At 36.7% G+C, this 12,902-nt stretch overlaps 1 protein-coding gene across 1 annotated transcript in view; it reads left to right on the top strand.

Annotated features, from left to right (window-relative positions):
- The window catches only part of LRRC7 (leucine rich repeat containing 7), a 492,466-nt gene that overhangs the window by 429,893 nt on the left and 49,671 nt on the right, over positions 1 to 12,902 (top strand). The window contains exon 23 of the mRNA XM_052637059.1: positions 7,758 to 7,979. Coding sequence (XP_052493019.1) covers positions 7,758 to 7,979 — 222 coding nt within the window. The remainder of the gene's footprint in view (positions 1 to 7,757; positions 7,980 to 12,902) is intronic.

The following is a 12,902-nucleotide window of genomic DNA, read 5'->3' as shown; positions in this document are numbered from 1 at the left end:
TTAAGCCAACTTTTTCACTCTCCTCTTTCACTTTCATCAAGAGGCTCTTTAGTTCTTCTTCACTTTCTGCCATAAGGTTGGTGTCGTCTGCATATCTGAGGTTATTGATATTTCTCCCAGCAATAATGAATGTCTATTTTCTTAGTTCATCAGTTTTGTTTTACACCTTTGCACCTCTTTTTCTGTTGTGTATACATTTAGGATTGCTTGTTTTCTTGGTCGATTGACTCTTCTTTCATCACATAAGATTCCTCTCTTTTCCTAGTGTATGGTCTTTGTTCTGAAATATACCTTATCTGGTATTAATGTAGCCACATCTCATTCCATTAATTCATATTTGCATGACATTTACTTTCAACCCTTTTAATATCTACCTGCCTATGTCATTATATTTGAAGTTATTTCTTATAGTCTGCATATAATTAAGCAATGTTTTTTAATCTACCCTTCCAAGATCTGTCTTTTAATTTGCATATTTAATCAATGTTTAATTTGACACATTAAGGTTTAAGTTTTAAGTTTTTGTTTTCTGTTTGTTCTCTTTTAGTGCTTCTTTGTTTTCTTTTTCCTGCTTTTTTGGAGTTTTTGAATATTTTTTAGAATTTAATTTTGATTTATCTACAGTGTTTTTAGTATACCTTTTTGTGTAGCTCTTTTAGTGATTGTTTTTGGTATGGCATTATGTAAACATAACTTACAAGAGTCCATTAGTATCATCACTTAGCAGCTCAAGTAAGTAGGTAAGAAACCTTGCCTTCTTTTATGTCCCTTCACCCTCCTCTACTTATAATTGTCTTAAATATTTCCTCTACATACATTTAGTATCGCCTCAGATAGCACCATAATTTTACTTCATCATCAAACATAATTTTGAAAATTCAAGAAGAGAAAGAAAGCTCATTTTATTCACCCATATATTTGCTTGTCATGTTCTTTTTCCTTTCTTAATGTTCCAGGTTTCTTCTTTTACCATTTTTTTGTTTAGAAAATTCCTTTAACCATTATTTTAGGATAAATTAGTGGTGACAAATTCTCCTCTTTTTCCTCATCTGAGAATATTTCAGTTTTTCTTTGATTGCTGAAGAATATTTTTCAGGAGTATAGCATGTTGAGTTGACAGTTCTTTTTCTTCAGCACTTGAAAAATATTGTGGCACCTTCTTCTATCCTCCACGGTCTTTGATGAAATATCCAGTGTAATTCAAATTGTTTTTCCTCTATAGGTAAGAATGTCATGTTTCTCAAGCTGCTTTTGAGATGTTTTTCTTTCTTTTACTTTTCAGAAGTTTGATTAAAATGTGACTGTGTGTTGATTTCTTTGTGTTTACCCTGTATGGGATTTCTCTCTGCTTCTTAAATCTATAGGACTTTTATTTTGCCAAATTTCAGAATTTTTCTGTCGTTATTTCTTTTAATTTTTCAGCCTGACTTCTTTCTCATCTGTTTTGACAATATTACTGATGGAACCTTTGAACAGAGTTTCTGGGACTCTGTTCATTTTTTTTTCTCAGTGCATTTTCTCTTTGTTACAGACTGGATAATTTCTATCATCCTTTCAGTTGTTTTTTGTTTTTTATTTTTTTCCTCTTTGTTCTCTACATTCTGATATTAAGCCCATGCACGGATCTTTTCAGTTATTATATTTTCTAACTGTAAAATTTCCATGTGTTTCTTCTTTACATCTTCTGTTTCTTTACTAAGATATTATATTTCTTTGGTGGTTTCTGTTCTTTTATTTGTTTCAAGCATGTATGTAATTAATCACTGAAGCATTTTTTTATTGTCACCTTAAAAATCTTTTCAGCTAGTTCTAATTTCTGTCATCTCAGTGTTAGCATCTATTGGGTTTTTTTTCCCCATTGTTTGAGATCTTCCTTGTTCTTGGTATGGTTAAAACCTAGACATTTTCATACTATGCTACAAAACTCTGGATTATATTTAAATCATCTATTGCAGCTGGTCTTCTCTGACACCACTCCAGTTGCCTCATTTTGGCCAAGCTGGGGTACAAGTCCAATTTTTTCATTTAGAATCCAGTGACACTTGAGGCAAAGTCTCCTCATTTTTGTTAGGGGATTGAAGTTCCAGCTCCCAGAAGGTCTCCACTGATACCTAAGTGGGAGTAGCCCCATTGTACTTAAGCAATGGAGGAAATCCTGACTGTCTCCTAAGACCTCTCTAACTACCCTAATGCGAAGGTAGAGTGCCTCATTACTGCTGGGTTGGGGTGTGAGTCCATGCTCCTTGTGTGGTCTCCACTGACACCACTGGGTGGCAAGTGGCTTACTACTGGCCAGTGGGGATGCATTCACTGACGCCTCACTTGGCCTTCTCTGACACCACCCCAGCAGAAGTGTTGTGCCTTGTTAAAGCCTTATAAGGGTAGACATCTCCTCTTCCCACTTGGTCTTTGCTGGCATTGTCATGGTGGGACCACAGTCCTTTCCATGGTGTTTGGCTATAATAGAGCAATTGTTATCTAAAAGTTTTCTGTCTTGCTAACATGCCCTTTTTTCCTTGTCCTTTGGCTAGAGAGACTAGGCTTTGTTGGGGCTTTCTTCATCTATCCTGGTTGGCATTTGGGGGATGTCCACTTTTTCAACTTCTAGTCTGGGATATATGACACAAAAATAAAACCTGAGAAATTTACTACCATGTTGTTACTTGGTCCTTAGCCTCTTTAGTCTACGTTCCAGAGTTTTCCTATATTTGTTTATTTATGACATCTAGTGTTTTTCATTGTTCTTAATGGAGGGAATAGGGAAAAGTATGTCTACTCTATCTACTTGAAGCAGAAATCCTACTGTCCTGATTTCTGACACTGAACCCTATCTGTTAAAAAAAAAAAAAAAGGTACTGCAGAGTATATGTTGTAGATTGTAACTGATAGAACTGTTTTGTTGTTGTTTTACAAAATTATTGAAACCAACTCATTTAAATGAGTACTCCTGTTTCCTTGAAATCAGTTACTTAATTATTCCTTGTAGATGTTTCTGTGTTGTTGACATTGCTCCCAAATATCTTTATAACTCTTTTGAACTCAATTTTAGAAAATGAATTGTATCCATTTGAGTATTCTCAGTGGCATAAATTGTCATCCTTTGAGGCTGTGTTTAATTTTTGGAAGCAATTACAAGTGGTCCAAGAGCCAAGATAAGTAGTAAAACAGATAGCCAAATTGAGTAATACACTTGTCAGTCTTTTCTAAGAAAATAGTGTGAATCACAACTTGATGTAGTGAAAAAATATCATCTATTTTATATCATACAAAACCCCCGAAACATTTCAAATTTCCACAGAATAACGAGCTGTGGGATAAATTGTATATGAATAGTGCCATTTGGTATCAAATCACATTTTTTTTTCTGTGGCTTTGACAAAAATATTTCCTTGGGATGTTTGGAGTTTTTCTCTGTAAACCTTGACAGTGTTTTTGGGTCAACTTGAAAACATCATATTCCATACTATTCTCCTCAAATACATGTTATTCTGTTCAACCTCCCTTTGAAAGTTCAAAACAAATGTCAAATCTTCTCTATTTCTTTTTATCATTCAAAATGTGCAACTCAACCTTTATAGAAAACTTCATGTTCAAATGCTCCTTCAGTATGAGTCAATGTTCTCATAGCTAACCCTCTACTTGAACAAATCCAGTCTCTTGACATTTTCTACATTTTTATCAGTCCTTTATACTTCTTCATGAGCATCCTTATTACTTTCTCAAGCCTCTGTGCCAGCCAAAAAAACTTCCTCTTTATAGTCCCTCCACACCATAATTGTTCCATTAGATGTCTTGTGTCATTTATGTTTGGTTAACTTCCCATAAAATTTAGTGTTAATTCTTTGCTTTCTATAGCTGTCATTGCCCATCCTCATTTATTGCACCCTGTAGCCCCAATAGAGGGTGAAAGAACTGCTGCTGATGTGAGCAGAATCATTTTACAGAATGTTCTTTCCATGCCCACTTTATGTTTGCCAAGCCATCTGAGAACATGAGCATTATTATTTTATAATCATGAGAAGATTGCTAAATACACAGAGCATCCTTCTATTTGCTTAAGTATAAAGTTCTAAGTCACATACATAAGGTCTAAAACTAGATAATAGACCTAATTCAAAAAGTAGGAATGGCTCTTTAGCAAATTAAAGGACTGCTAAAGAAATTTGATATACCCTTCCTCAACCACCTGATACTTTTGTTCTTTTTTGTGGTTCCTTTTCATTTCATAGTTCAACTATTGGAGGGAGAGAGGCAATTTGGGGGAATGGTTGTTGCACTATAATTTTGTATTTAAGAACATGAACTCTGATTGTCAGACAGCCTTGGTTCAAATCCTGGTCCAGCCAGTTTCCCAGTTGTGCAAATTACTTGGGACAGTTACTTAACCTCTCCAAGCCATAGTTTCCTCCTCAGTAAAATTAAATAATAACAGCTAATAATAATTAATCCCTTAATACTATTGTAAGGGTTAAAGGAGATAATATGTATAACATAAGTTTTAGCACATTGTCTGGCACTTAGTGTTTGGATGGTAGCCATTGTTTATTAAATATAAATTACAGTGCCAGTTATTAAAGATGTTAAGTATGATATGGTACTTGCCCTGAAAGGTTTCAAATCAAAGCATAATTAAAGCTCAAACTTTCCAATCAGAAGGAAAAAAAAAAGCCATAAAAATTATTTTTTAATATAAATTAATTTATTTTAATTGAGGTTAATTACTTCACAATATTGTATTGGTTTTGCCATACATCAACATGAATCCACCATGCATAAAAATAATTTTAAAGGCTATAATATAATACATTTTAAAACTATAGCATACAGTTTTTCACCCTTGAGTAGACCATTATCAGAATATCCTAATCAATGAAATTGTGGCTAAGCAATCATTATTGATTATCTCATGTGAATTATGCTCATGGGACTCGAGCTATGTTCTGGACCCCTCTAAATTTGGGGGGGGGGGGTATAAAAATTCTTTTCTTGTCTGTCACTTTCAATTAAACAGCCAGTCTTCCTCTTTTCCATTGGCTCAAGCACTAACTGAAGACCCATGAATACTACATCAATGGAGACAAGCAGAGGATATAAAGTCAATTGATTGTTTAGTAGTCAAGCCAGTCAGTCTTAGTCAGCCTGTACCCCCAGCTTCTCTAAGTCCAGGAAACTATTTTCTCTAAGTAACTCAGCAGGCCAGTGAGTTCATTCAGAGTACAGTAGCTCAAAATGTGATACTGGGCTTATCATGGTTTTCCTCTCCTACCTAACAAGAGAACATGAAATTCCATGGAGGTATGAGAGAATGGAATTTGCAAAAAGGGAATACTTGACCAAAAGTGCGTTCAGTCTTCTAGAATGGCTGAGAAAGTTGTGACAACTTTCATTTAGATTTCTGAGAAGGAAATAGATATATTAGAGAAATACACATTTGCCTATTATGAGTTTATCTTAGTTGTGCTTATGATGTCATAGTTTTGTGATCCCTGGTTACATTAGACAGTATTGGTATGATAATTGTTTTGATATTTTGCTGTGTTTGATATTGTGCCTGAACTTCTTTTTGCATCTTTTGCTCCAATTTCTTGTGACTGAAATATCTTTACTGGTTTTGAATGTAAAAAAAATTGTACATGATAAGACAAACAGTTGGATATCTAAAATGTAATCAAATGATTTTTTACTTTGCCTTACATATTGCCAAATAGTAATTTTTAATATTTTCTTAGCTGAAATACCTGTTGTTTGAAATCAAACAACATGCCTTCCCTCTCCAAATGATTTTCCAATGATCACTGTCATCTCCTTATATCCCTATGTTGCTCTTCTGTAAGAACCTTAAAGTAATGAAGTCATCTTTTCCTTGAATACTTGTTAAATAAATTTTCCTTATTCCTCCAATCTGACTTTTTCGTAGTAATCAAAAATCTTGATTAGTCAGGAAAATTCACCAACTTTCATAACTAATGAATTCTTAGTTGAAATTTACTTTTAAATTCCAAATTGCCTACCCTTAAAACATCAATAAGAAAGACAATGAATTCAGAACGTAATCCCTCAGATCCTTTCATAATGATGGTGTAGTACCAAGCACAATATTAAAATATAGTTTTAAAAGTATTAAGGATGAGCATTCATTTCCCAAGTTAGACCTCCACATTAAACCATACTTAATTTTAAAAGGCATGTTCTAGGGGACTTCCCCAATGGTCTAGTGGTTAGGATTCTGCCCTTCCATTGCAAGGGGCATGGGTTCGATCCCTGCTTGGGAAACTAAGGTCCCCACAAGTTGCCTGGTACAGCTAAATCAATCAATCAATAAATAAAAGGCATGTTCTGGTTATCAACTCACAAACAGAACTACCTCCTTAGCAGAAAAGATGTCAGCTAGAATGACTCAAGAAACCCATGCTAGAATGAAGGTGAGAAAATGGAGTGAACAAAGAACTGGATTAGATATTGTTTCATGTAAAGATTGGAGACCAAACTTTCCCATGCCCTTTAGCAACTCTCCTCTAGCAAACTAGACTTGTTAAAGTTGCTCAGTCATGTCTGACTCTTTGCGACCCCAAGGCCTATATATACAGTCCATGGAATTCTCCAGGCCACAAGACTGGAGTGGGTAGCCATTCCCATCTCCAGGGGATCTTCCCAACCCAGGGATCTAACCAGGAGTCCCACATTTTTCAGGCAGATTCTTTACCAGCTAAGACACCAGGGAAGCCCAAGAATACTGGAGTGGGTAACCTATCCCTTCTCCAGCGGATCTTTCCAACCCAAGAATCGAACTGGGGTCTCCTGAATTGCAGGTGGATTCTTTACCAGCTGAGCTACCAGGGAGCAACCATACATGGATTGATAAATGATTGCTGCTGCTTTAAATGGGGTACTGATGAATCTCTGAAAGCTCACATCAAGATCTGCATGCAGAGCTCATTTTAAAGACCTTTGCATAGCTGGGCTTCCCTCGTGGCTCAGCTGGTAAAGAATCCACCTGCAATGCAGGAGACCTTGGTTCAGTCCCTGGGTTAGGAAGATCCCCTGGAGAAGGAAACAGCTACCCACTCCGGTATTCTGGCCTGGAGAATTCCATGGACTGTTTGGTCCATGGGGTCACAAAGAATTGACAGGACTGAGTGACTTTCACTTCACTTGCATAACTAGTGCCTCTACAGGCTAGACACAAGAATTTCACATGATTAATTTTAATGGAATTTTAAAATTCCCAAAAGAGTATTCTTGGTTTAATAATAGAGAAAATTAATAAATATCAATTGTACTCACAAAAACAAGCTTCCTATACATATGTGTGGCATGAAGACAAATATGGAATTCAACTCTTTTGCTTCAGAATTAGGAATTAGTTTCTATCATTTCCCCCAATGTTTCACATATTACATTCCTCTCCCTGCTATTGTTCAAAGTGAAATGCCAGGTGGTTCACCTCTTTATTTTTTAAGTTCTGACCTTTTCTTCTTGAAATTTTTCAGACTGAACATTGTTCCTTTAAAATGGGGGTTTAAATCACCTTTGATAAGCTATCAGATGACTACGAATGTATTTAATGTGACCTTGTTCTGATATTAACATTTTCACAGACCACAGTAGGCAGACCCTTACTGTTTTTTCATTATCTTTTCCAGCCATGGCTGAAAGCCCAAATGATGCCACTTTACTTACTCTGTGCTTTTTTCCCCCCTACTTTAATCACGTCCTTTCAACACCACAAATCTTCTGACAGATTATCTTCTCCACAGGCAGGCAGCCACATCCAGACCTTGATGGGCTCCCAAAGCCTTCAGCATCGTAGTCGGGAGCAGCAGCCATACGAGGGAAACATTAACAAAGTGACCATCCAGCAATTTCAGTCACCATTGCCTATTCAGATCCCCTCTTCACAGGCCACTCGGGGACCTCAGCCTGGACGGTGCTTAATTCAAACTAAAGGGCAAAGGAGTATGGATGGATATCCAGAGCAGGTGAGAGGAGTTCTTATAACTGATGAATTTTTAGGAAATGTTTGGATAAGTCCCAGCAGTCCATGGTTTGCCTTCCCTCATTAATGTAGCCTGAGACATGTTAATGCGTCACCGTGTTGAATGGATTGAAGCCCTCTTTGTTGCGATTTTACTGTCATTTTCAGTGGTTAAGATCTACAACATATAGTAATTGATGGTTGATTAAAATGCCCATTTCACACAGAGAAAAGTTGATGAGTTGGGATAGTTTTTCTGGTTTATCCTGTACCTTTTTCTACCTACTCTCAACTCTGATTTAGCTTTTCAGCACAGCTTTTGAATGTTACAAAGTGCTTCAGTGAATTAGGTGTAAATACAAGGCCTTTGGTGAAATTAACAGTGTATAAAGTAAACTGTATATTCCCTTCTATTTGTGGGATTTTTTTTTTAAGTTTTATCTTCTAATTGTTGAATAACACAGAGATAAATCTTTGCTATGATCAAAATGATAAAGCAGTTAGGAGGGAAACATTCCTGAAATGCTCCAAAAGCTATTGATAAATACCATGTAGTAAAAAAAAAAAAAAAATGCTGCTCTTCTGACCTACCTAAAATTAGGATTTGGTTTTCTATTGTAAAATCTTATTTTCTTCCTTAAGGCTAGAATATTGAATAGGCTCTCATCTTTTGAGTCATATTAAGCTTAGAAAGTAAGACAACAAGATCTTAATACTCTCAGAAAATTAATTTCCCTTATTTCATTCTGCAGATAATAAGGCAAAGCTCCTACTGACTTCACTAACCCCTTAATATGGTTTGTAAAGGTTTCACTTTATTATTGCTTACTCAAAGCTTCACAAATCACCCTTCTCATTTTCTAAACATATCAAATAAGATTATCTTCATTCTCTAGCTTTTTCCTTTATGCTATTAAGAGTCATTTATTATTTGGATCCCAGCTGCTCTAGAAATCTCCTGTGTTTCCTAATACCCTTCTTGAACCTGAGATTATATATTAATCATTCTCAGAATCACGGTTTTTTTATGATAATTTTCTTCCTATCTTGCCTTGATCTAGGCCAGGTGTTAGATTTAAGGTAAAATAAAGCAGACAGATGTCTTTAATCAGGTAATGAGTTGAGGTTTTTAATTCTCTAGAGATTTTTAAAAGTTAATAAAGTTTTAAATTATGCTTTACCACAGGCATCTTAGGTTAAAAATTGTTCATATCCTCTTCACTACAAATATCGTAACTTCAATCTAATTCTCTGATTTAATTATTCCTGTTGTTAGCAGGCATAATTAATAAAATAAGTTATTACAAAAGTTCTTTCTCCCAGAATCAGCACATTTAAATCCACTGAGATCAATACCCTCTGTTTCACCTACTTTTAGTGATAGGGTTAGTATTGTTATTGGTTGTTTTTTTGCTAAGTCCTGTCTGGCTCTTTTGCAACTCAATAGACACCAGGCTCCTCTGTCCATGGAATTTTTCAGGCAAGAATACTGGGATGGATTGCCATCTCCTTCTCCAAGGGTTAGTATTAGCATGTGGTTATTCTGAACACTCTAATTTAAAGGCCTTTTAGCATTATTACTCCAAAAATACATAAACTGTATAGCTTGACTTAATGAGAGTATTACTAAGTTTTAATTCACATACTTATTAAATTTAAAACATCATAGAGAATGCATTTATAGTCATTGCAAGTGTTTTGCAGCTCTAAAAACATGAGGTATCTTTCAATCTGGGAGGTGAAAACTTAAGCATTCAGTGTTTACATTAAGGAAAGTACTTAAGTGTAATTACTTTTAAAATCCCCAGGTTTTTTTCTGCCTTGGTTTCAGGCTGAAATGGTTTGGAATGCTGAGATAAAAACTGGAGTGAACATGAGGAAGTCTAAGGACACTTTAAACAAATAGTACTAGTCCCCAAACAATGCTCCCCCTTTCCCTGAGTTACAAACCCAGAGACAGTTTCTCAGAACATTTTTTATGACTCAGACTAATAATTATCCACTACCAGTGGCAGGCTGACACATAGACATCCTGGCTCATTACAATGTGCATCTCTTCCCAACTCCACCTTCGGTGGCATCACACTGATAAATTGAAATTGTGAAGATAATTACACTAGGGAAATCAACAAACACTACAAACCAGGGGCCTCACCTTCCCCCAGCCAGCTCTTAAACATTTCCCAGTACATCGCCAACTGCTACACGGCTCTCTTTCGTATCTGTCTTTTTCTAACCTCTTCACTTCTTCGTTTAGCTCTACAACAAGGGGTCCTCAGTGTTTTTGGCACCAGGGATTGGTTTCATGGAAGACAATTTTTCCACAGACCTAGGAGGGGGGATGATTTGGGGATGATTTGAGCACAGTAGAGTTCACACCCCTGTGAGAATCTAATGCCAAAGCTGATCTGACAGGAGACGGAGCTCAGGTGGAAATGTGAGCAGCGGGGAGTGGTTGAAAAAACAGATGAAGCTTCACTCGTTCACCTGCCACTCACCTCCTGCTGTGTAGCCCAGCTCCCAACAGGCCACGGGCAGTACCAGTCCATGGCCCAGGGGCTGGGGACTCCTGCGCTATAGCATTCAACAAATGCTAGAATACTAGGAATAGGTCTCAGAATTTGGAGTTTGAGTTTAATGGTACCTTTTTTAAAGTGTGTGACTCTGACCAAGTCTTTAACTCTTTCATGAGGTTCTGTTTTTCTCCTTATAAAATGAGAACATTACCAGCCACCAACAACATTCAAAAAGTTTTGGGGCCAGTCAAACGATACAATTTTACACATATGCATGCACATGCAAAATAAGTTTGGCACTAAAGAAATTGGAAACAAAAGAAATAGAAATACAAGATTTTAAGGATTAAAATACTAGATGTTGCTTAATGTTTATCAGTACCAACCTCCCTATACAGATAGAAAACAAACAAAAAGAGGCTGAGGAGATTATATAGTTCACTCTCATAATAAAAATACTTTATGTATTTTTTACATTCGTAAGTCACTTTTCTTTTGAAAACTCGGACCTCTCTAATATACGTGTGTATGTGTTAAAAGCAAGACGTTTTCCATATTTAGCAAGAAAAAATGGAGGAGAATATTTAAAACATTTAAGATCTGTATAGTTTCACATGAAAATTATAGAGCAATGATTGAAGTGCAAAGACCCAGGAAGTAACTGACAATTTCTAATATAGGCTTTAGACATAAAAATCAAAATCCTGTATCTTCATAAGACATTTTTAGTGGTGCATTAAAAAGACCAGTAAAACAGTTTTCTTAAATGATTACAGCAACAGTGTAAAATTTGATCAACTACTGCATGGAAAAAACCTAAGTCATTCACAATTTTTAAGTGCAAGGAGACATCATAAACATAGTACCAATAGATATGCTGCTGCTGCTAAGTCGCTTCAGTCGTGTCCGACTCTATGCGACCTCATAGACGGCAGCCCACTAAGCTCCTCTGTCCCTGGGATTCTCCAGGCAATAACACTGGAGTGGGTTGCCATTTCTGTCTCCAATGCATGAAAGTGAAAAGTGAAAGTGAAGTCGCTCAGTCGTGCCCAACTCTTAGCGACCCCATGGACTGCAGCCTACCAGGCTCCTCCGTCCATGGGATTTTCTAGGCAAGAGTACTGGAGTGGGGTGCCATTGCCTTCTCCAATAGATATGCTAGGTATAGCATAATAAAGCACAGTAATTTCTATGAAAGCTTGGAGATTTTTACTTTTACAAAATAATCACTTGGGATATCCCTGGTGGAGCAGTGGATAATGCTTAATTATAATTTTTCATTAAGATTATAATTCTCAATAACCATCCACCTGCCAATGCAGGGGACGTGGATCTGATCCCTGGTCTGGGAAGATTCCTCATGCTGCAGAGCAACTAAGCCTGTGAGCCACAACTCCTGAAGCCCACTCAACTAGAGCCACTGCTGCCCAAGAGAAGCCTCTGCAATGGAGAATGACCCTGCTAGCCACAACTAGAGAAAGCCCACACAACACAACGTAGACCCAGCACAGCCATAAATAAATGAATAAATAAAAACTTTTAAAAAAAGCAATCACTTATTGGAATGCTATAGGTATAAATGACAGAACCAATTACAATGAATCTACATTTTTTTTAATTCAGGGAAGAGAAGTCTGAATGAAAATAGGAAAAGAAGGGACAATAGTTGTCATATATTAAGTGTCTACTATGCTATTTATATTACATGTAGTGTATCTGTGCTATATATACCAGGTACCTTGCACACAGGCCTCGCTTCAGGATGTGTGATCTGTACAGCTGCACCAAGTCCTGCACATGGACGGGCCCTGCACTTGGTTTAATATTCTGCTATCACCAACTTGTAATTCTTTATAATCATTAAACAAGGAGCCTCATGTTTTCATTTTGCATCAGGCCACACTAATTATATAGCTTGTCCTGCTTACATATCCTCTTGTACTTAGTGTACACAATAATCTTACTTACTTTTTATAAATGAAGACCAAGGCACAAAGAAAATAATATGTGAGAGGTATAATTGGCCAAGCTGAAATTTTAACCCAAGGCTGTCTAACCCAGACCCCAAGTTCTGTGTGCCAGTTTTACTATTAAATTAACCATATGAATCAGAAACTTGCTGTGGCCTTAGTGTCCCTTTCTGTCAAATAATATTAACTGAACCTGTTTCAACTACAGTTCAAAGTTTTAGAACTGCTTTCAGTTCAGTCGCTCAGACATGTCCAACTCTTTGAGACCCCATGAACTGCAGCATTCCAGGCCTACCTGTCCATCACCAACTCCCAGAGTCCACTGAAACCCACGTCCATTGAGTCAGTGATGCCATCCAAGCATCTCACCCTCTGTTGTCCCCTTCTCCTCCAGCCCTCAATCTTTCCCAGCATCAGGGTCTTTTCAAATGAGTCAGCTCT

This window comes from Budorcas taxicolor, chromosome 3, assembly GCF_023091745.1.
Source record: "Budorcas taxicolor isolate Tak-1 chromosome 3, Takin1.1, whole genome shotgun sequence".
Lineage (NCBI taxonomy): Eukaryota > Metazoa > Chordata > Mammalia > Artiodactyla > Bovidae > Budorcas > Budorcas taxicolor.
The sequence above is the reverse complement of the archived record's forward strand: the minus strand, read 5'-3'. Positions and strand labels throughout refer to the sequence as shown.